General features: G+C 45.7%; 1 protein-coding gene across 1 annotated transcript in view; it reads left to right on the plus strand.

Annotated features, from left to right (window-relative positions):
- SIGLEC1 (sialic acid binding Ig like lectin 1) overlaps nt 1–25,079 on the plus strand; it is a 267,397-nt gene that overhangs the window by 95,359 nt on the left and 146,959 nt on the right. Inside the window, exons 6-7 of the mRNA XM_069632266.1 lie at nt 15,562–15,816; nt 23,996–24,295. Of these exons, the coding sequence (XP_069488367.1) occupies nt 15,562–15,816; nt 23,996–24,295 (555 nt within the window). The remainder of the gene's footprint in view (nt 1–15,561; nt 15,817–23,995; nt 24,296–25,079) is intronic.

The following is a 25,079-nucleotide window of genomic DNA, read 5'->3' on the forward strand; positions in this document are numbered from 1 at the left end:
ACCAGAGCTGAAGCAAGACCTGCTGATATGAGGACAAGAGCAACATCCTCCAGGGCACATCGACACCAGAGCTGAAGCAAGACCTGCTGATATGAGGACAAGAGCAACATCCTCCAGGGCACATGCGACACCAGAGCTGAAGCAAGACCTGCTGATATGAGGACAAGAGCAACATCCTCCAGGGCACATGCGACACCAGAGCTGAAGCAAGACCTGCTGATATGAGGACAAGTGCAACATCCTCCAGGGCACATGAGACACCAGAGCTGAAGCAAGACTTGCTGATATGAGGACAAGAGCAACATCCTCCGGGTCACATGCGACACCAGAGCTGAAGCAAGACTTGCTGATATGAGGACAAGAGCAACATCCTCCGGGTCACATGCGACACCAGAGCTGAAGCAAGACTTGGTGATATGAGGACAAGTGCAACATCCTCCAGGTCACATGAGACACCAGAGCTGAAGCAAGACTTGCTGATATGAGGACAAGAGCAACATCCTCCGGGGCACATGCGACACCAGAGCTGAAGCAAGACTTGCTGATATGAGGACAAGTGCAACATCCTCCAGGGCACATGAGACACCAGAGCTGAAGCAAGACTTGCTGATATGAGGACAAGAGCAACATCCTCCAGGTCACATGCGACACCAGAGCTGAAGCAAGACTTGCTGATATGAGGACAAGTGCAACATCCTCCAGGGCACATGAGACACCAGAGCTGAAGCAAGACTTGCTGGTATGAGGACAAGAGCAACATCCTCCAGGGCACATGCGACACCAGAGCTGAAGCAAGACTTGCTGGTATGAGGACAAGAGCAACATCCTCCAGGGCACATGCGACACCAGAGCTGAAGCAAGACTTGCTGATATGAGGACAAGAGCAACATCCTCCAGGGCACATGCGACACCAGAGCTGAAGCAAGACTTGCTGATATGAGGACAAGTGCAACATCCTCCAGGGCACATGAGACACCAGAGCTGAAGCAAGACTTGCTGATATGAGGACAAGTGCAACATCCTCCAGGGCACATGCGACACCAGAGCTGAAGCAAGACTTGCTGATATGAGGACAAGTGCAACATCCTCCAGGGCACATGAGACACCAGAGCTGAAGCAAGACTTGCTGATATGAGGACAAGAGCAACATCCTCCAGGGCACATGAGACACCAGAGCTGAAGCAAGACTTGCTGATATGAGGACAAGAGCAACATCCTCCAGGGCACATGAGACACCAGAGCTGAAGCAAGACTTGCTGATATGAGGACAAGTGCAACATCCTCCAGGTCACATGAGACACCAGAGCTGAAGCAAGACTTGCTGATATTGGGACAAGTGCAACATCCTCCAGGTCACATGAGACACCAGAGCTGAAGCAAGACTTGCTGATATGAGGACAAGAGCAACATCCTCCAGGGCACATGTGACACCAGAGCTGAAGCAAGACTTGCTGATATGAGTACAAGAGCAACATCCTCCAGGGCACATGAGACACCAGAGCTGAAGCAAGACTTGCTGATATGAGGACAAGAGCAACATCCTCCAGGGCACATGAGACACCAGAGCTGAAGCAAGACTTGCTGATATGAGGACAAGAGCAACATCCTCCAGGGCACATGCGACACCAGAGCTGAAGCAAGACTTGCTGATATGAGGACAAGAGCAACATCCTCCAGGTCACATGCGACACCAGAGCTGAAGCAAGACTTGCTGATATGAGGACAAGAGCAACATCCTCCAGGGCACATGAGACACCAGAGCTGAAGCAAGACTTGCTGATATGAGGACAAGAGCAACATCCTCCAGGGCACATGCGACAACACTCGATCAGGACACAGGCAACGACGGGTACCCCAGCTAGTATAAAAATAATTTGGCCACATAAATTCTAATGTTTGGAGAATGATTCCGTGCTACAAAATTTAGAGGCCTAATGTAGCCGAACTACTTAGGTGTACTTCGGTGTACTTAGGTGTACTTTTCTCATTGTGCAGCATAGTGCAGGGTGGCAGTGGTTTTAGGGTAGTTCTTTTTATTCTTCAGAGCTGTAGGGTTCAGTACTTGACATCAACATTTTTAGTAAGGTTCGGCACACAATACATCTTCTTACCATTTATTTTTGTGTTTGTATCGCCCGTATGCCTAAAGCGATACTACGTACACCTCTACAGTCTCTCCACAGTGTGGCGCTAGAGGTACATGGTGATGCATAGGAATGTGCCAAAACTCATGTCCACTGCTGCAGGCTTCACTTGCATGCCCTTGGTTTGGCAACCGTCTACAACACAGCCCTACAAATCAGGATCAGTCCTGGGTTCGAATATCACCCTTGCCAAATCTTTTTTGGAGTTAATGATAAATATATATATATATATATATATATATATATATATATATATATATATATATATATATATATTAATTTTGTGATTACATAACTACGGAATTTCAATAAACACACTGGAGGTTATTACAACCCCGGCGTTAAGGGTTAACGACGGCGTTAACCCTTAACACCGTATTCCCACTTTAACACCTGCTTTTGGCAGGCGTTAAAGTCCATGGCGCTAACCCGCCATGGTGCTAATTACGCCGCCGTAATTTACGGCGGCGTAATTAGCGCCTTCCCCACTCCCATTATGCCCTATGGGGTAAAAATGGGAATGGGGAAGGGAAAATGGGAAATGGGGATTTACCGCCCCACTCACCTTGGAATGGGGCTGTAAATCCGCCATCCACCATGGTGTAAACGTAGTTTACACCATGGTGGTAAAGTTGGTGCACTTAGCACCAAGGTTGTAATGACCTCCACTATGTAGATAATAAGCAGACTTCTGCACTGCAATTTTTAATACTGTAATGGTATCATGGCAAATATAGCATAAGGTCAAAGCACTTGTGACCTTAGAAATTGCTTAGCACATTACTTTTTTTCAGTTGCAACACATCTCACTGCTTGTGTGGCAGGGAGGAAAGGAGTGAGTGTAACACTTCCTGCTCCATGTAATACACCAAGTTTCTGTGAGATTTTATGTATTACTTTTTTCCTATCAAATTCAGTACATTACGTTGACCTCTGATGGCCTATTGTAGCGCCATTTTTAATTGAATTTGATGGGTTTGTGTGTTTTAATGACAAAAGATAATATGAGGTCAAAGTGTAATCGGTCTAGCTGGGTACACATCTAGTCTGCTGCACTAGCGCTCTGTCGTGACCACCCACGGTACCCGCCCATGTGCTTGACCTCTTGGGTTGCCTACTGGAGCCTAGCCATCCATCCTAAGTCCCAATCCTGGCAAAATGCACACACCCATCTTAAAGTCCACTCTTAAAACATTTTCCCATACCTGGACTTTAGTCCCCGAGGGTGTTCCAACCACAAAGTGCAGGCCATACAAATGGGAAAGTGGCGCTGTTTAATTGACGACTACAATACCATACAAGATACACAGTATAAAGAGAAAGAGGCATGCTCAGGGAGGTGAGAACAGTAAAATAGTGCTATTTGATGATGGTCACTTAGTGTGGCAATGCCTTTATATTTTACCAATTAATAATATTATGTTGGTCTGGGATTACAGAAAAGAAATAGGCTGCTCTACTATGCTATCCGTCAGTCTCATTGTGTCACCCTTTCACATGGATGAGTTCCGTCTTGATGGTCTGACAAATGTCCTAAGTCCTTTAAGGAAATAACATTGATATTTTGGAAAACCTCAACACGTTTCACTGGTATGAGGATTTAAAAAAATGTAAAAGGCAGTTTCAAACAGTCTCTTTTTTTTAAGAGCAGGTTGAAACATCTGTTCACCTTGTCCTGATCATTACGTTGAATTTTGAAGGCTTGAATAAGAGTTTACAGATGTTCCTTCGGCCTCTTTGGATAATGTCCCAGGCAATACTTTCCAAACGGGATGGTGCAGTCGATACCCTGCTCCTGCTGGCAGGCAACCCGTGGTGCCACTGTCAAAAAAATTATATTGTAATATTATGCTATATTTTATGTCACTCCCATAGCAGAATACAAGTGATTAGTACCCGGCGACTGGAGTGGTGGCGAGGGTAATACATCCCAGCCAATGAGGAGGCTCAGAACAGGTAGTTTACCACACAACCGGTAATGCCCCCCTGTTCTGATTATATTGCTTAAGTAAGATATGTGATGGAGATAGAGAGAGAAAGAGAGAAAGAGAGAGAGAGAGAGAGAGAGAGAGAAAGAGAGAGAGAGAGAGAGAAATTAGATGCAGATGCTACAGAGAGAGGGCAGTGAGTGGTTTGAATCTCAGTGACCTAAAATCACCAAATTAATTCAATTTCTATGCAGAACACTTTGTATTAAGTTACAGAGGAAAGGGAGCGAGAGAGAGAGCATGAGATGGGAGAGACCACCGCCGGCGTAATGTGCGGTAAAGTAAAAGAAAATAGCCTAATGAAACATAATGTAATACTTCAGAGTGAACGGTGCATACAATTAATTCCTTGTGCAGGAAGATGAGCCATGGTGTTGTAAGATATTTGGTCTTATTGGGGTAAATTTGGGGTTTGGTGGTATTTTCTTACCGTAAAAATGTTGGTGGTAATTTGGTGGTAAATTAGTCTTGCATTTGGATTGGGTATTTAGTGATGAGCATAGCTTCCTTCCTTATATTATAACCCTATCATAAAACAACACTTTCCTTTCTATTATAATACCTCCCAGTGGCCTATAGAGAGCCTCGGACCTATGCACTATTATAATCCAATCATTTTGTTCAGAGCACCATCTACATTTCATGGCTGACATACCTGGCTTATCTATATCCATGTGCCCTTAGGTATTACTGACTCATGGACGTCCAGTAATCTATATATATTTTCATAAAGTATCACCGGCTTATAGGAACACACACACACACACGCACACACGCACGCACGCACGCACGCACACACACACACACACACACACTGAGCCTCCCCTTTAGACCTTGTCTATTAAAAATAATTCATAGAAGCATGAATGACACCAACTCCCATTTGTTTTCATAGGTATTCATTATATTAAATTACATATACATGTCATCAAGTCTTACTATGGTTATTTACAGCAACTCTGGAATACAAGAAAAGAAACAAAGCAGAAAAAGCAGGTCTATTTGCAACGTGGATTAACATTCTGACATTGACAAAAATAACATGCAGTGATTTTCTAGCCTTTCTACACTATGATAAAATTGTAACCATACATACGACGTTCAAAAGATCCTCACTTGGCACAAAGCTTACCAAAATTGAAGTTCTTAGCACAACCTTGCTCCACTCGCAAAGGCAGGCCCAGTCAGTGCGGAATGCTTCTGTAAATCTTGTGTGTGGGGAGCGCCGGTGAGATATCTTCTCTAACCAGCGCTCTGTAACCCCTTGGAAATCCGTCTGTCTTCACAGCCTAGTCTCCACTAACTCCTCTCCACAAGCTTTTCCATTAGCAAAACTCGGAGCCTTCCCACTTTATTGACGTGGCATGTCTGCCTATAATTCTCCTCCAATCAGGTCGACATGAATACTGTATCGAACCTCATGTTCCAAACAATGAGAGTTTCAGAACAGAATCATTGTATCTCTTTGGTTCCTGCTGCCTCTTCCCCCTGCTCTCCACAAGCTAACACAGAAGAAAAAGAAGAAAGAAAATGCCAGTGTGCATTTAAAATGCATTTCAGTAGTGTCACCAAAACATGTATTTTCACCTCATTTTAACCATGAGACTACATTAGAATGTTATGGAGGTTAGAGTTAGTATTTAGCAATGTTAATTAAGTTAGTCAGTTATATGAATAATGTAGTATTCCATCTATGAAGTATTATGAGGTATCCAAAAATTAAAAAAATGGTGCACTTCATTGTTTGCCTGGCAGCACTAAGCTGCTATGCCTGCATTTCATCATCTGCAGTTTCAAGTCGGGTTTGGCTGTGTTGTAAATTATGTACCTTGCATGCCACCAACAACACATGTCATAATGGCTAACTAAAAAAAAAATAAAAAAAATGAAAAAAAAATATATATATATATATATATATATCATATTACTGCTGGCCAAATACCACTACATTTTGCAATAAATGCAATAAAATGCCATCATATTTATATGCCCCTTACAGTGTTTCATGTTAAGAAAGTATATTTAATAATACAATGTTAAAATATTAAGCACATCACCCCTTCGCAGAACGCATTTCAGTAAGGATCTTGCAGTAAGTTACTGAAGCAAAAGTATGAGAGAGAGAGACTGAGAGAAGCAGAGAGAGAGAGGGAGAGAGAGAATGGAATTAGTAGCAGCATGTGGTATAATTCCCAGTAACATAACGTAACCTAACATAACGTAACATAATGAACACAGATTGTAGACAGAGCACATTGCAGTAAGTTAATGAAGCAAAGGTATGAGAGAGAGAGAGACTGAGAGAGACAGAGAGGGAGAGAGAGAATGGAATTAGCAGCAATATGTAGTACAATTCCCAGTAACCTAACCTAATATAACATAACATAATGAACACAGATTGTAAACAGAACACATTGCAGTAAGTTAAAGAGGAAAGGGAGTGTGCTTATCGTCTGGGCGGTACATTCTTTACTGACTTCAATCCTGAGCATTCTGTTCTTAAGTACATTCTTTACTGACTTCAATCCTGAGCATTCTGTTCTTAAGTACATTCTTTACTGACTTCAATCCTGAGCATTCTGTTCTTAAGTACATTCTTTACTGACTTCAATCCTGAGCATTCTGTTCTTAAGTTCAGTGCCACTTTTCTAGGCTATGGAAGAGGCTTTGTGGTGGGCTTTGGCATTAGGCCCGTCAGTCCCCCTTTGCTTAAGAGAGGAGAGTAGCCTTTCAAGCAGTGGGCGTTCAAATGTCCATGCCGCAGAGACATTTGTATGGTACTTTCAGTGTCCCCCCACTGGGGAACAAAAAACAAAGGTAGGTACAAGCAGATGGGGTTGGGGTGAAGCCGGGAGTGGATGGGCTAGAGCAGGAAATGCCTGTACAGTAACTTTATTCTGTTCATCATTGCAATGAATTAACTGAACTGTTCGAATAAAGTGTGTCACCAAGCTTAGAGATTATGGGCCCGTTCTTTTTCTTGGTTTTAGGGGGGGGGGCAAATTCATCTGTGCTGTGGCCACGTGCGGACACTTTAATGTCTGTTTTAGTCTGTTCTTTTAGGAAGTTGACGCGTTGCATTGCATTGCACAGTGCGGAAATGCACCAAAATGTCGCCTGCAGAATTCTGACTTCTTTTTTTTTCGACCCCAATTACACCACATATATATGTGGGGGGGTATGGTATATAATAGTAGTATGGGAGCCTGTGGGTGTCTCTCCCCGCATATCTAGGTGGTGTAAAGGGGGTTATATTTTATTTTTAAACGAAAGTCGTCATTTTCATCCATCGAAATTCAGGGGGTCGTAGTAATCACATAGAGCCCGCATTGCTCTTCTCACCTGATGATGGGCAGGTGTACCTGCAGTATGGCTGTAGTACAATATATGTGATGAGATGGGCGTGCAGCTGAGGTGGACCCACAAGTTTTAATCATTATTAAATATAGACACAAGGGTTGTGTTTCTTTAAGCGTCTACAAAACACTGCATTTGAGTAAAGAAGTGCTGTGTACATAACTTTGTATTTTGCTGATCTCAGCTCAGGAATCCCATTATAGATGCCCCCAGACAGAGAGCAGGGATGCAGTCCTGTACCCTCTAACGTATGTATGGAGTGTACAGTGGACTGTGCACGCTAGGGCTGATGGGAGTCGTAGTCCAAAAGAGCAAAAGCCTGCAGCCTGTAGGGACAATAAATCTCCTCCCTAATGCTTGGGCTTGTTTTTGAAGGTTTCAGGCAGGTTGTCCGATTTTGCAAATGCTGTGGCTTGATAACACCAGCCAGTGACATATTCAATTTAACCACTTTGCTCATATTTCCTTTCAAAGCAACATATGCCGAAGCACTCCTTGCTATAATCACTGACTCGGTTGTTTTCAACAGTTGATGTTGCATTTCACATACATTATATGGGAATAAAAACATGTTCATGAACAAAAACGTAGTGTATCATTTTTCAATCGGTAATGTTGTAGTGTACGTACATGAAAATGTCTTGACTGCCCCCACCACCAACTCCATCCATGACCACAGGCACTGGCTGAGAGCAGCTGCCAAAAGCCTATGATGGAGTTGGTTGGCATCCGCGACAGCAGTATTGTCTTTTTGAGGGCAGGATAACGATTCCTTTCTCGACACACCATGGTCTGATAGCAGCCGAGCCAGGTGGATGGGTAACATGTGTGGAGCCTGGCCCACAATCCTCAGCGCTTGCAGGCGAGGCTGGTTTCACTCCTGTTCACTGACAAAGATCCACCTAGTGGTGTAATGATACAGTCTCTTCAAAGGCCATGTACGACTAGTATCAAATGATGAATTGTATTCGAACCAGCATCGAGATCCTTGTGAATAAATGTCGGTGACAAGTACGGTAAGTCAGTCTACTTTTTGCAAGACTTCACTCTGGCTCATTAATGTCTGAAAGACAGGATGAAGGGTGGAGAAGTTGACTAGACTTTAAAACATCCCAGTGATAGGAATGCCAGCAAAGATAGTATATTCCAGTAGTATTGTGGATCAAGAACAATGTGCCATGAGGCAAGACTTGTTGGAGGGTCCGGAGGGGCTGTTCAGGTATGCCAAGATCTTCTTTTGCTTGGAAAGATATGCAGTATATGGAAGAGTATCAAACAAAAACGCTCATAACCGGACAAATGCAGGATTCCCTTTCCATCCATGGGTTGCCTGACGACATCCAGCCCTGATAGCAGACTCTTATAAGTGAGCAAAACAAAAATGTACGGGATGTCAAGTATGTTTTCAAGATTACTAACGATGCTGCTTGACATTGGGCCTCATTACGAGGTTGGCAGTAACCCGCCAGTGCTGCCGGTGGGTTGTCGCCAACCCCCGGGAAACTGTTTCCGCCACCTGATATCCTGGTGCCAGCGGGATATCACAAGTGGCTGCATAGCGGTAAATGATATTGGCCCTCATTACGACCCTGGCGGAGAACCATGGTGCAATTTGCACCATGGTCCATGGCGCTAAGCTGCCAACTCCGCCATGGTGGTTGGCGGACTTACCGCCCCATTCCGACCTTGGCGGGGCGGTAAGTCCCCAATCCCCATTTACCCTTCCCCATTCCCATTCTTGCCCCATAGGGTATAATGGGAGCGGGGAAGGCGTTAATTACGCCACCGTAAATTACGGTGGCGTAATTAACAACAAGTCCCGTAGCGCCATGGATTTTTCCGCCTGCAAAAAGCAGGCGTAAAAATCACCACGGCGCTACGGGAACTCGTAGTCAGGCGGAAAGGTACGCCATGCTTTACGCCGGCGTAAAACTCTTTCTGCCAGGGTCGTAATGAGGGCCATTGTGTGATATTGCATTTATAATGCACCTGTACACAATTGTTTCTAGGCACGACAAGACAAGGAGGGGGAAACAAATGGAGGAAAAAACAACTAACTTACTAGACCTTGGGCCTCATTACGACCCTGGCGGTCCCGTAATGAACGGTGCCGGTACGGGACCGGCACCGTTCATTATGGGATGCCTGATTACGAGGTCCCCTAGCAGGACCCTGAACAGACGTCTGGTAAACTCAGGCATCCTTTCCGGGTCCCGCGAGGGGACCAAGGAGCTAATAACGGGCCCATTATTAGCTCCATTCCAATCCCATTGAGCCCTATGGGGGTTCAAATGGGAATGGGGAATAGTTTTGTGCATGAGGAATTACCGGGTCCTCCAAGGTCGGAATGACCCGGTAATTCCTCATTCACAGAACCCGGTATTGGAACCCGGTATGGAGGCAGCCATGCCCTTTTTGAGGGCAGGGCTGCCTCCATACTCATAATGAGGCCCCTTGTGTCATTCAGATCACACAAGTGCTGAGAAGAGGAAGGGGAAAAGTGCCAGGGGGGAGGAGAGGGTAGAAGTGCAGGAAACTTAATAAGTGCAGCCAGCGGGTGGCTCATAAGCGCAGAGAGGAGGTACTGTAGGTTTGCAGGTACAGACCCTTAAGTGCAAGGAGAGCCCAGAGGCAGTGCAAGGGCAACTGGACATGTAGGAGCCTGGGCCCGAGTTCAGAGGGTAGCCAGGTGACACATGTTGCCTGTTTTGCTTGCTGCTTCTACCCTGCTCCCCCTCAACCTCCTCCAGCCTACTTCTGCAGGAGTCTGTCCTGATACATTCTGGTTTCACCATCGCCGTCTTGTGGCCAATGCTGGATTTGACTTTTATGGACTTCATTCATTCACGGTGCGAATTCATTCATTCACGGTGTGTCACCCTTTCTCAACTCTCATGCTGAACTTCCTTTGCATCGTGTACTCATGGTGGCCCTGAATCATGCTGTTCTCATCTTCATCTTGTATCCTGGCTTGCAACATTATGTGTTACTACTGACTTCTGCAATTGTTTTCACTCTCCACTCTTGCTTCTCCACTCTTTTTGACTGCTTACTCTCTGTTCTCTCCTCCTTTCCCTTCTCCCTTTTCCTATCTCCTCCCCTTACTTTCTTCTATGCACTTACTCTATCAGAATTGTTCCTGGACCTAATATGATAGCAACCTCGTCTGTTTCCTCCACCCTCCCATTACATTTTCTTTCCTCGCCAGCCCCCCCACACCCTCCCAGCACTATCTGAAATGTCGTCAGGCCTAGCATGATGCCCTCTTGTTTTGTTCCTCCCCTCCCTTTCTGCACCTCTCTCCTTCACCTTTTGTTTTTATCCTGCTCTACCAGAAATGTCGTCAGGCCTAGTACGGTAGTCGCCTGTCTGTTTCCATTTCCTTCCCACTCTCCCCCTCCCTTCCTTATCTATGTCTTAGCTCTTGCACTATCTGAAATGTCGTCAGGCCGAGTACGATAGTTAATTTCACATCCTTACTGTTCATGGCCTGTAAGAATGTCATTGTATTTTCCCTTGTTCCCTCCCTTGCCTTGAAGCGCTTTGAAATACATTGTGTATAGGTGCTATATAAATAAACTATCATATCATATCAGTGCGTGAAGCAGTCAGGTAAATCAGCAGGGGAGAGGAAGAGAGAAAGCGGGAGCGAAAAGGAAGATCTTAAATTGCTTCCGGAACCAGAGGTGATTCTGCTCAAGTTTGAGCGAGGCAGGAAGGCTGTTCCAGAGGGGTGCCCCAGCCGAGGAGAGAGATCTGCCACCCACTCTCTGCTTGGAGAAGCGTCTGACCCTCAGAGAGTTGGAGGTAGATGAGCGAGAGCTCGAGAAGGAAGATGTTTAGGAAGAGAACATTGGAGGTAGTGCGGTACCAGGCCCCAGAAAGCCTTGAGGACAATGCAAAGGGTCTTGCACTTGATCCTTGCAGCCACAAGGAGCCAGTGAAGAGATTTCAGAGTTGGAGAGATGCAATCCCTGGGTTTGAGGCCAAGGACAAGTCTTGCAGTCCTGTTTTGGATAAGTTGTAAAGGTCGAAGAGTAGAGGCAGGCCGATTTAGAAAGAGGCTGTTGCAGTAGCCCAGCCTAGAGAGGACCAAGGCTCTGGAGACACTGAACTTCTGGGGGAAAGGAGGAAAAGGAAGAATACCTCTGAGGAGGTGCAGCTGATAGTTTGACTTCTTAGAGATGTTGGAGGTGTGAGGGGAAAATGAGAGGGTGGAGGTGAAGAAGACACCAAGGTTCTTAGCCTCACAGGAGGGAGCAGGAAGAGGGCCCAGAGTGGGCAGGCACAGAGAGAGGAAAGAAGGGAGCAGGTGTACCAATGAGGAGGATCCCAGTCTTACTGTCATTAAGGCAGCGATCAGTAGTGGTACACCATTCCTGAATTGCAGCCAGACAGTCTGGTATGAGAGAAGGAGCAGAGGTGGCTGAGGTGAGCCTGAAAGAGAGCTGGGTGTCATCCACATAACACTGAAAATTGGAACAGAAAGTAGCGATGCAGTGGGCAAGAGGTGCCAGGTAGTGGTTGAAAAGCCAGGGAGAAAGGGTAGACCCCTAGGGAATACCACAAGTAGAGAGAGAGGTAGAAGAGAGGAAAGACCCCAGTTGGACCTGAGAGGGTTTGTTGGTGAGAAACGAGGTCAACCAGTCCAGAGAGTGAGCAGTAATACCCAGGTTATCATGGAGTTGATTGATAAGTATGACATGGTTGACCGTACCATAACAAAAGCAGAGGATAGATCACGGAGAATGAGGACAGAAGGAAGATCAGAGTAAATATTAGCGAGCGGGTCTTCGCGGCTGTTCAGGAGAGCAGATTCCGTGCTTCTGGTAGCTTGGACGCCAGACTGCTGGTCGTGCAGACAACCAACAGATTCAGTATGTAGGTTAAGCTGGGAGATGGCCAGCATTTTCAGGAGTTTGCCCAGGAAAGGAGTGATGGAAATTGGGTGAAAGTTAGCCGGGCAGGACGGATCGGCAGAGGGCTTCTTAAGAAGGGGGTGCACAAGGGAGTGCTTGAGGGGGAGGGGAAGGTTCCAGTGGCAAAGGAGTGATTACGGAAATCGGCCAAGGCTGGAGCAAGGGTGTCGATGTGGTGCTTGATGGGTCTGGATGAGCAGGGGAGAACCTGCTTTGACAAGTCTTTCATAGATAGGACTTGTCTAGAAACATTGTCAGGGGTGAACAAGGGAAAGGAGGAGAGACGGACACAGACGAGCCAGGAGTGGTGGAGGAGGAGGAAGAGGAGGTAGAAGAAGAGAGTCTGGACAGGATGTCCTGAGTTTTAGTGCTGAAATGACAGGACTCCATGGGAATGAGGACACTGAAGCACCGGCACTGTTGCTAATGGTGCCTGTGCTTCAGTGAGAGACATGCCGGTAGGGGCCTGAAAACCCGGCTGGTCAGGCCTTCCGCAGGTTCTGTGCCCTACCGTCATTCTCATAGTATGGCGGTCTGGAAAGTGTGCCGGTACTTTGCTACCGGCACCCTTATTTCTCTACCGCCATACTTGGAAGGAGGCCCATTGCCATTACTTTATGGTCTTGAACACGAGCAACTTAGTCAGTTAATGCCCAGGGTGCAGTGTTTCAGAAATGTACGTTTTGGCTAGTAGGTGGTGTTGAAAGCCCTGACTATAAGCCGAAACAGATGTCATTAAGATAAGAGCGATCCTTAATAGGGCTAATGGGGGTTTCTGCAAGTGCTTTAGTCCCAGCACTAGTCACTTCTTGTGAGGCTGTGTCACAGTTTGTCTGTAGGCGTGGATTGAAAAGGGCACTCTCGTTGCTGAGTGCAGGACACAGTCTGCAGCACTTTAAAGTGACTGTGAAACCTCGTAGATAGAAGCCTGTATTCATAAAAAGTTAAATACCACAGCGTGGAAAAAGCTTTGGTATGCTGTTTAACCTGTGCTGTTTTGTTTATTCTGGCTTACAACGTCCGGATGTTTGCCTCCTAATTAAACTATAATGATAGTTTTTGGTCATTGGCGTTATCTGTTGTATCTGTTTTGAGTGCCTACAGTGTAATTATAATGGTACTACTAATACTACTACATCTATCACTAATAATAGTAATAATAATACATTGTATTAATAATATTATTATTAATAATACTAATAATATTAATAATAATAATAACAATAATGACTTGTATTATTATATAGGGCTTTGTGCCGGATTCATCCAGCTTCTAGCTTCTAAGCTCTGTCATAACAAGTGCTTTTATTACCCAAAGAGCTCTCCGATTAATTGCCCATTCGGTGGGTTAACCGTGTTTCAGTGTCTTCAATTTCATTGACATGAACAGTAGTTCAGAAACAATGTCATCACTTTTTATAGAGGGTTTTATAGTCCCGCTGTGATAGAATAAAGAAAGCCAGCACTGTGCTATAGCGTGATGCTGCTGGGTGTCATGTTTCCATGAGCACCCAGGGTTGGGATGTCAGAGTGCCTGTGAGGTCAGAGTGGCATGTGTGGTATGGGGGAGCGTTGAGGGCTCGAGGGATGACAGCTGGAGATAGGGAGCTGGCTGGAAGGGTGTTGATGGCCAGGGGTCTGCCGACTGGATTTGTGGATGTGACTTACCTGACTGTACTTACCTTTAATGTCTAGAAGTGCCAGTGAGCAATAAAGCCTTCCAAATATTCTTACCGGATCCATCACTATAACACACATAGTGCTTTTAGCAGGCGTTAAAAAACCAACCCGCAAAGGGACCTAGGAGCTAATTACGGCACCGTAATTTACGGTGCCGTAATTAGCGCCTTCCCCAGTCCCAAAAAATGGGAATGGGGAAGGGCCATGGCGGCATGGGGAATTACCGTCCCACCAACCTTGGAATGGGGTGGTTTTTCCCCATTCCACCATGGCGGACTCGTTACAACACCAGCACCAACCATGGTGCTAATAGCACCATGGTTTAGCGCCGGGATTGTAATGAGGGCCATGGACTCTCTGGAGACTCCCTAGAAAAAACACTGGCAGGTGATGATACTGCTTGATTGATAAATCTCAGGGAGATCCCAAGAGATTGTGTTTTGGACGGGGAGGAGCATACGGTGGTGGGAATTGGCAGAATGGAAATGGGTGATCGATGGGTGCGTAAATAACCCACAGGCTGTGTGTCGCTCCTCATGTCATATCCCTCCTAGGTGTACACCAATGCAATAGTTTTGTCTTGTAGGATGCACTAAAGTGCCACCTAATAGCCAAAACTAAAAATGTATTTGTCTTGATAAAATAATTTATTTTATATAAAGTGCTTCTTGTCCAATCACCCCCACTTCTAAGCACTCCAATACGAGCTTTTATTATTATTCGTTTTACTCCTATCCAATGTATCGAGCTCGGATGGATCGAAGGCTGAGTTGACGCTAGTGGGATTGCCATTTGCGAAGATCAGACGTGTCCCCTGTCAGAGGTGGATGCTTAACCCGCGAGCTATCCACCAAGCAAAATGCCCCACCTTTATCCTTCTTCTAAGCCGCAGTTGTGTTTGTAGTGTATTTATTTAGTGTCCATTAATAGAGATTACACCAACAATATAACCATTTCATATCTTTGAGGCATTGTTATTGAAAGTTTTGATATTTCACTATTGCCTGCATGGGTATTGGCAACACAATACTAGTTGAATGCTTTTGCTCTTTTTCTCAATAGAGTTTCAGTTTAGATTACAGAAACTTTAAACTGGTGCAAGTGCCATTTGGCTTGGTGGTAGCACTACAGTGAAAAGTACCCTGGCGCAAAAACCGTTTTGTTTCAAGACTTTTTGCACAAGGCCAATTTTTGCACTTGAACTAATGCCATTCCTTATTAACACTAGGGAGAAAATTGCTCAAGTGCAAAAATGCATCGAGAGAATAGGTAATTGCACTAGGGCAATTTTGTCCCTATAACTAAAACCATTGCAAAAGTGTTTGTAAACTGGCACCTGATGTTATGTGTTCTATGCTTAACTAAATATATCAAATTATTAATTGTGTTGTTTGTTGAAGCTAAGATGCTGCTTCCTTGTGATTCAGGCCCTTCCTCTCTTTACTATCTCCTGTTTTTTTTTTCTTCTTCCAGCGGCAAGGATCTTAGTATCGCCATCTTCAGAGATCCTGGAAGGGCAAACAGCGACGCTGACCTGCGACGTTCCTGGTGGAGACCCGGAAGCGATCATCTACAGTTGGTTCAAGAATAACATCTGGCTGAAGGAAGGAGCCGCCAGGGTTTTGGTGTTCCATGAAACCACCAGCAGTGATAGTGGCTACTACTCGTGCAAAGTGCAGAATGACAAAGGCAGTGACACCTCCCCACCCATCACAGTCTCTGTGGTCTGTAAGTAGCAACACACAGGTTTAACATCTATACCAGGGAAATATATGGCATGTTAATAGCCTTAGACCACGCAACTGCGTATGAGCTAGAACATATCAGGGTGAACTGGGTGGTTCGGGAACACAGGTGAAAACTGTCACCATTTTTTAAATTTGTTATTGACATGTTTATTGATTTTAAATATAATACAACGAAAAATATGCAACCAATAAATGAACATAAAACATAAAAGACAGGATAATCACATTTATGATTATACATTCCTTACAGAGAGGAAAAACTGTCACTAATTAAAAGTTTCCTAAACCCGAAAAAACAGGACTCTCTCGCCCCAGACACAATACTGTTCTCCTGCGTCACAGGGAAGTGTGTAATTCTGCGGGCAAAAGAGAAAATGTATACCCCATCTAACAACAAAAATCAGAAAACAATTATGCACCAGGAAAAAAGTGCAATAAAAAACAACTCCATCCCTGGTCTATGTGTGCCTTCTGCAGCATTCCTTCTACCCATGATCTGATATTTTGGGGTTCTGCAACGTTTAACTATTTCCTTTGTTTTGTACTTCGACTCACATGACCCCTCACCATTGGCTATGCTGACTGAGGCTGATGGGAATGGTAGTCCAAAACATTTGGCTCACCAAAGGTTGCATTCGCCTTTTCTACTGTATGATAGAAACTAGTAGCACTCTGCCATGCTGCAACAACCTAGCTTGTCCCACGAGATGTTTGCTATATATGCCAACAGACGCAGCTTCCATACAGCTGGGGTTGTGTACCGGATTCCTCTCCTTCCCCATACACTACAGAGAATGGAAACTGAACTTAGTGTTGTAACCCTCTGACATCACGTATTAGCACGTGCAGTGGCTGTGTAGGTACTTCAATAAAAGGGTGTTGCCTTGAAACGAGTGTGTGTGTGTGCGTGCGTGTGTGCGTGTGTGTGTGTGTGTGTGAGATATGATCTGGGTGAGGCAACGCCTCCCCCACAACAACTGGCAACGACAATGCTGTTGCGATGCTTACAATCCAGTGGCGCTAAGGCCTCACAGTGTCATGCGACTAGCGTGCTGATTGCACTGTATTTCCCGCGACACTCACAGCGAGCCAAGCCCTGCACGTCGGCCCATACTACATGCACCACAGGGGCAAGCTATTTCCAGTGAAGGACACCGAGCCATGCTGATGCTGCAAATGCAGTTGAACTACAGGTTTCTTCAGGCACAAATGGGCTCATTATATGTTTTCCGGTATCCCGCTGGTAATACCAGCGGGGTACCGGGAAAACTGCCCCTACCTTTTCCGCCACCTGATATCACAGTATTACCGGGATATTACGGGCAGCGGAGAGGGTGGTAAGTTCTTATTCCTTGAAGTTCCATAGGATGCCATGGGATGGAATTGCCTAAATTACCGGCACCAGTAGTAACAGTGCCGCTGATTCTGGCATTTCTTTGCCGATAGAGGCCTCATCTACCAGCAGGAAGGTCATATCACTATTCAGTGATTGTTGACTGCCACAAGTGAAATTGAGTTGTTCCCTGGATCCACCTGTCAAAGCTGGCCAGTGGGGTGCTGATTTCCTGGTGTTTGTGGCTCTGAAAAATCTGGGTGCCTGTTCAACGCAAAGGACAGGTCTATGAATGACATGTCCCAGGATAAAGATGATGCAATTTAGTCGTCCGCAGACCCATGGGTCCATGGTACTCGAGACAGGGTAAGAGACCTGCGGGATGGCAAAGGTCCCACTGTTGCAACTCAACATTTTCACAGTAACCCTGTTCAAGAGTTTGATGTAACAAAGTCGCCTGCGTCCCTGGGTCCATGGTGGACTCTCTGTTGTGAGAGACCGTAAATGTTCTTTGCATTATGCGGGGTACATCATGAGGTTACCAGAAAGTCTATGGCCCTCATTAGGACCTTGGCGGAGGACCATGGCGCTATTAGCACCATGGTCCATGGCGCTAAGTTGCCAACTCCGCCATGGTGGTTGGCGGACTTACCGCCCCATTCCGACCTTGGCGGGGCGGTAAGTCCCCAATCCCCATTTACCCTTCCCCATTCCCATTTTTGCCCCATAGGGCATAATGGGAGTGGGGAAGGCGTTAATTACGCCACCGTAAATTACGGTGGCGTAATTAACAACAAGGTCCCTTAGCGCCATGGATTTTAACACCTGCTAAAAGCAGGTGTTAAATCCGCCATGGCGCTAAGGGAACTCGTACTCAGGCGGTAAGGGTCGGCGATGTTTACGCCGGCGTAAACCCCTTACCGCCTGGGTCCTAATGAGGCCCTATGTTACTGTTCTATGCAGGCAGTGAGGTTCACATACTGTTTAAGACACGTCCCGAAGGGAATGAGTCATGTGCTGACATATGAGGAGCATTAACAAACTACTTCACACCCATGGTCAACAAAGATTATGAACGACTTCACATGCGTCAAATGCAAAAAGGCCCACGTGAATCACTGGATGCATTCCATTAGAGGCAGCTGGCAACAACATGAGCTTTCCCAGATGAAGAAAGCGAGGTAATTGGTCACATTATTCAAAGATGCTACTGAACTTGGAGGTTGAAAATACTGAACGATACTCAAAATACTGAAAGAGCCGGGGATGCCACTCCTACGCATTCTGGAGTGGGCAAGGGCCCATGAGCTGGTGACTTTGGGCACTACCCATGTGGAGGATGCGATCAAGGACCTGAAGGTGGAAGAAGTATATGCAGTGACGTCAAACTCACCAAAAATCGACTGCGAAAAGAGCAGACAAAGAAGTCGCCCTGGGGGCCAACAACGGCAGGAAGTGGCAAAGACTCAGTACAAACAATGTGGTGTTTCACTATCGCATGGTGCTCCGCCATGGGTCTTCAGTGTGGAAGATGTGGGCGGCTGACTCACTTCGCGAGCATGTGCAGAGCTGCGTGGCAGCCCCTTCCTTTTCAGTGAACACCAGTGGTACCACAAGGCCGACCAGCCAGATTGGCAGTGGTGTCTCAAGAAACCCTGAAACAAGTAGAAGATGTGATGGATGGGTTTTATGCAGAGGATGTCTCCTTAAAATCAGCAATTGCTAAAGGTGTGGCGGCAAACGTCGTCAGTCGACGTGCACTCGTGATTCTGTCCTCCACTGTGCCTGTGCGAGTCGACACTGGTGCTTCAGTTGACGAGATGTTGTATGCACAATTTCAAAAGTTGAATCGCACACTTAAACTGGCAATGGGGGTGAGCATCCACTGTATCTGGAAGAGGCTTTCCACACACGAGTGACCCATGCGGTGTTTCATTGCCAGACCCTTTCGATGTTATGACGGAAGCAACTGACACTCTCCTAAACTGCAATACTGGGGAAGATTTGGGTTTAGTACAATTCGCTTTCAATGTGTACAAAATGGACATTTGAGGGGTTGAGGACTTGTTTCAAGGAGTAGGATGCCTATGTGAACAAGAGGTGTACTTGCATGTTGTCCATACTATCCAGCTGATGTCTTACGCCACCACCACATTCAATGTTATCTGCGAACTGATGAGGCATAATCAAAAGAGTAACCAGGCCCACGACATGGGTCACTCTGATTATCATTGCCAAGAAGCCCCAACAACCCGCTGAAGCCCGCATCTGTGTGGACATGACAATACCCAACCAGGAGATTTGTAGAGAGAGACATCCATACCCAAAGCTTGATGACAGTTTAGCAGACGTCCAGGAGGCCGGGGGCTTTTCTACTATTGATCAACATTCCGGCTACCACCAAATACCTCTTCCCCAAGATTCAATCCCCATAACAACATTCTCAACCAACAGAGGTCAATTTTGATATAAGAGACTGAGTTTCGGGGTGTCTTTGGCCGCTCAAGTCTTTCACTGCATGGAGAAAGAAAAATTGCTAATATTTAAAGCTGTGCTCCGCAGGCTGCGCCAGAAGGGACTAGCTCAACGAAAAGCGATGCCTTTTTCTACAACAGAAGGCACACTGCTTTGTGTTTCAGGACACAGGCATTTGGGCAGACCCCCGAAAGGTGCTTACCATCAAAGGCTTTGTGCCACCCACATCACCAGAGGAGGTATGAAGCTTCCTCGGAATTATACATTTTTGTGGGACGTTTGTCCAGAATGTAGCCATGATAACAGAGGCATTGAGATGTCTGATCCACAAGGACTCTGAATGGGATTGGAATTCCACAGCCTCCAATGTATTTGAAGATACGAAGGAGGCATTGGCTGATAATACGAACATGACATTTTTTTTGACCCGCTCATGTTGTCAGAGATATTAGTAGATGCTAGACCCGTGGGGCTTGGAGCTGTACTGACACAGGAAGGAAAGGATGAAACTCACTGTCCCATCATGTTTGCTAGCAAGCACTATCCCTAACTGAGAGGGAGGCGCTGACTGTGCTGTTGGGCGCTGGCATTTCAACTCATACATGTTCCCCCGGCCGATCGCAGTGGTCATGGATCGAAAGCCTCCTCTACCTCTCATGCAAGGATCTGCACTTCGTCCACTGGTACGACTGGAAAGGAGGATGGCGTAACTGCAGAATTACAGGGAAACTCTGAAGTTTGAGGTCGGTGCTGGCAACCCGGCAGACTCCCAGGCCCATCCTCCCCAATACTCGGTGGAGGCACCCACGGATGTGGAAGAGGTACCCGAAGCTCTAGTGAACATGATTATGACGGCAGCAGTACCCAACTCTCTGAACATGCAAGGCTTGACATGAGGGCATGCAAAAAGTGGTAGAACAGCTGTGAGGGATTCAATGGTGGTTGCCAGTAGCAGATGTAAGTCCTTTCGCTCGGGAGACTCAGGAGACTCAGGAGATCATGCAGACACTCTGGAGGGTACGTGCAGAACTAGCTGTTAGCTTGGAAGATGTACCCAAGAGAGGGGTCCCACATTGTGATACTGCCAGAGCTGATTCAAAAAGTCATTACCTGGGCTCACACTGGCCACCAATGGGTGAATAAGACCAAAGCCAGGCTACGTGAAAAGGTCTGGTTTCCTGAAATGGACAAGAAAGTGGAGGAGGTTGTGGCTTAGTGTCGCTCATGTCAGAGGAAGGGGGTGTCACCTAAGCCCCATGGGAAGCAATAAGTATGGATTTTGGCACCATTCAACAGATAGGGCACTTCTTCACCATACTAGATGAGTTCTCCATCTACCTGGGGGTTCGATTTATGGAATCAGTGGCAGAGCGGTTGGACAATGGACCTCCCTTCCAGAGTGCCACATTCAAGAAATGTATAAACTTTTACAGAGTATGTCAAAAGCGGATTACCCCATATTGGCCCAGGGCCAGCAGAGATGCAGAGAGATTTATGTGGATCCTAAATAAGGTATTTTGTACAGCGAGCGACAGAAGCAGGTACCCCCGTGGAAAGGCTCTGACCGTATTCTTGATGACATACACAATGACTGCACATCTTGCCACAGGTATATCCCCTGTGGAGGCTTTGTTATAGAGAGAAGTCAGCTCAGTGATGCCTGGGCATGACTCGAGAGAGTTGATGGGCATTGATACAGCCCTGGCCCATTCAAATACAAAGAGTATACAACAACAAGGAAACTGTACCGAGAAAGCTGATACCGTCACGGTTACAGGTCGAGGATGAAGCAATGGTGCGAAATAGAGGACATAATCAGAAAACCGATCTACCACATGATGCCACACCATGGACCGTGAAAGCTCAGAAGGGTTTCAGGACCACGGCTCGGAGGCAAGAAGAAACTGTGACTCACAGTCAGAAGATGTGATTCATCAAAGTTCAAGGAAATTCCGACCAGTGGTGCCACAGTGCCGATGCCTGATGATACTAACAACGGATTGATCAGGCCGGCGGTTATTGATGTTGGACCCACACAGTTGATGGAAATAGAGAGTGAGGAAAATGCATCCATGGAGTCGGATGAACTGGCCAGGAAGGATCAATCATTCAGAGAACCACCATACCCGAGGAGAGCTGAGAGAAGGCTTCCCGCCCGGGTGATGGACTACATCGTGGACCCTGAATACTTTGAGGGTCCAGGAAAAGATAAAGGACCAAAGGGTGTGTGAAGTTCAGTTGTGCTTTAGTGATACTGATTGCATGTGTTACTGTTGTCAAATGTTTTGTTTTAGGTAAAGGAGGGAAGTTGTAACGGTCTGCATACATGTATTAGCACATGCGGCGGACATAATGTAGGTATTTGAATGAAAGGACGTCGCCTGCAGGAGGTGAGACCATTGCCTCAAAAGAAATGAGTGTGTTTGCACTACTTGGTGAGCTAATTGAGTGGACAACTTATACTATGGGACATAAGGCAATAATATTAGAACTTTACTTGGACTAATAGCGGTTACATGTCTTTATACCGAAATATTTTATAAAGATTGAACATATATTGAATATTTTATAACCAACATTATTTATAGAGAATGCACGTTTTTTTGGGGGGGGGTTCCTTTGCCGAACCGCCATTTCCCACCCCTAATAGCCTACCCCAACAGTTTCCCAAAAATATGTAACCCTTTACCCAACCCCTAAATGCATTCTCTGTACAATATTTTGTTATAAAATATTCAATATATGTTCATTCTTTATAACATATTCGATATAAAGACTGCATACCATAATGGCTTCTTTCAGGAAATGCAGCATGAAGAAAACCCACACAGTTTGGTGCCAGTTCTCGCTCCTTCACAGAATCAAGTAATTCATCTCAGCTTTGCACCTCTGAACCCTTTTCCAAACATTGATGATCTACAGCCAGTTAAGTGGCGATGCCTACCACACTGGGTCTCAGCCCCTGGCCTTATTGAAAGCCTTCCAGTCTTCCCTAGACCATCTTACTTCAGCCCTGGGGATGTTTGGCCACATTACCCCAACATGAAGGAGCTGCACTGGTTACCCTTCCAAGCTTGTCTAACCTTCAGAAAAGCCTACGTGTCAATCAAGTCATACAAGACAATGATGGCCAAGGTCCCATCCCACCGAGCTGGAAGAATCTCAGTCTCCAGAGGCCCCCCACTCCGCAGCACCAAAAGCCACCACATTCGCAGACCCCAATCGAGGAAATGCAAGAAGAAGGAAGCCAGGCAACGGACCTCCTCCAGCTGTCCATCCAGACTTTGGAACAGCCTGCCAGCTTTCATCAGATTGGCCTCTCTCGAGGAAATTGGTATTTACATTTTTGGAAGGCTTTTGAGAAACTACATATATATTTTTCTTTTTTCATTATCATCATAAATGTTTATTTCGGAGAAGAAAACTTTCCATAAAATCATCAAATCAGTACAACACAAATTCATTATTTCACAACAATCACCATGAATACACAAATGTTCCCTGGCAGTTACAGAAATCACAGAATAAGACATTCCGTAAAATCTATCCAAGTAATAAAATGATCAAGCATAGTAACATACAAAAACAAATACAAAAATCACTTAAAATCGCTGTTTAGGTTGAATAAATACTCACATCACCTCTAATCGTAACTTCAGTACTAAATACAAAAAACAGATACAAAGCCACCTTAGTGGAAATTCATGTACTGTCTTCTTGTAAGTGCTTATTATAAAATGTTAATAGTGACCAGCTAACCTTTGGTGTGTCAGCCCACAGTAGGTATGTCAGCGCAGGCCGTAGGCCGGCACTGAGTCAACTATGTCTCTCTAAATATGGGGACCAAGTTCGTATCTCTTAGGTCTATGTACACGGGGCAAACAGTACAAAATGCAGAAGGTCCTCCTCCACCCCTTGGCAAAAGGTGCAATATTTACTCTCACCATTGCCTGACCAACGTGCTAGTGCAGAATTCAACGGTAACCAATTCAATCTTGCCTTAAATATTTTTTTAATTGTCGATCTGAAGGAAAGGGATAATTGGTTACCTGGTGTTTGTGGTGATCAGTTATAGCTCAATAAAATGTTGACTTGGTCATTATTGTTGCAATGATATTAAAGATGTATTGTTATCATTGGAGCAAAGTCCACAAAGAATCAATCAGTAATGAGCCCCATTTTCAGTGTCACTGTCTGGAGATATTTGTATGTATTGCTTTCAACAATTGTTATTGGGATCACCATTGGTATGAGTAAACCTCTGCAACGCTAGACACCCTTGGGGAGTGAGGGGACATGCAACTGCAAGCCACACAAACTGGTTATTTTCTCTTTGATTTGACTCTTGCAGATCCTCCAAGGCCACCAGTGATGACATCATTTCTGGAGACCCAGGAAGGAAGGTTGGCCATCGTACACTGTACTGTCGACAGTGAACCCATGGCAGAACTCGCGCTGCAGAGGAATGGGAAACTGGTGGCTACCAGCAGCTCCCATGGAGCGCCCAACCAGCGTCTCAGCGTCACCTCTTCCCGCAACTCTTTGAAGTTGGAGATCAGGGGGGTGGTGATGGGCGATGAAGGAATGTATGCCTGCACAGCCACAAATGCATATGGCAACTCCACAACTTCCAGATTCTTCAATGTAGAAAGTAAGCACCATTTCCTGTATCTGTATTTGAATTGTTCAGTTGCATAGTAATGTTTATTTGAAAAAAACGATAAAAGTCAGGAGAAAGGATCAAAAATGCATTCAGTTGTCAACCATTACAAAAAACATCGTCATATTGCTATTTTAGGTCAAGGTATAGTACTCTGAGATGCGTGGGGCTCCTTGAGGAATCCACACTCCATCTTTTATCTTTCCTGCTCCTTATTTCATCGTGAAAAATCCCATGCAGGGCTTTAGCATCGTTCTGAAACCAAAGTCATGGAGCAGTCTCAACACCTCATGAATGGGTGCCGGTTGACGTTTGGGAATTTCATTTTGCCCTGTCGCTGTTGCAGTGTGCAAGCAACCCCAAACTTGTGTGGGACACTGGCGTAAACCTCTGGTAGAATCAACCAAGGATTCTGCCCCTGCCACGATCGTCTGATCAATGCTGCTCACTGCGCCCCAAGAGACCCGTGAGCACAGAACCTCAGCAAGTTAGAGGGAATATGCGGAGCTGCTCAGTCTGCCAACCAACATGCTAAGCAAGGCGAAATGAGTGCTGGGAGTCTTCATATTTTAAGCAGCCCTTTCTCTGAACCAAACTTTCTTGCCTCCCATAACCCACAGCATGTAGCGCTTATGGTAATGAGAAGAGTCTCCAGGCTACTACCTTCCCTAATCTGCCTTGTCCTGTGTCCTTGCTGCACACGGGTCAGGATCGGGCACTAGAGACCGAGGCATAGAGAGAGAGAAAGAGAGAAAGAGAGAGATCCCAAATTCAC

This window comes from Ambystoma mexicanum, chromosome 6q (genome assembly GCF_040938575.1).
Source record: "Ambystoma mexicanum isolate Mex_15411 chromosome 6q, UKY_AmexF1_1, whole genome shotgun sequence".
Lineage (NCBI taxonomy): Eukaryota > Metazoa > Chordata > Amphibia > Caudata > Ambystomatidae > Ambystoma > Ambystoma mexicanum.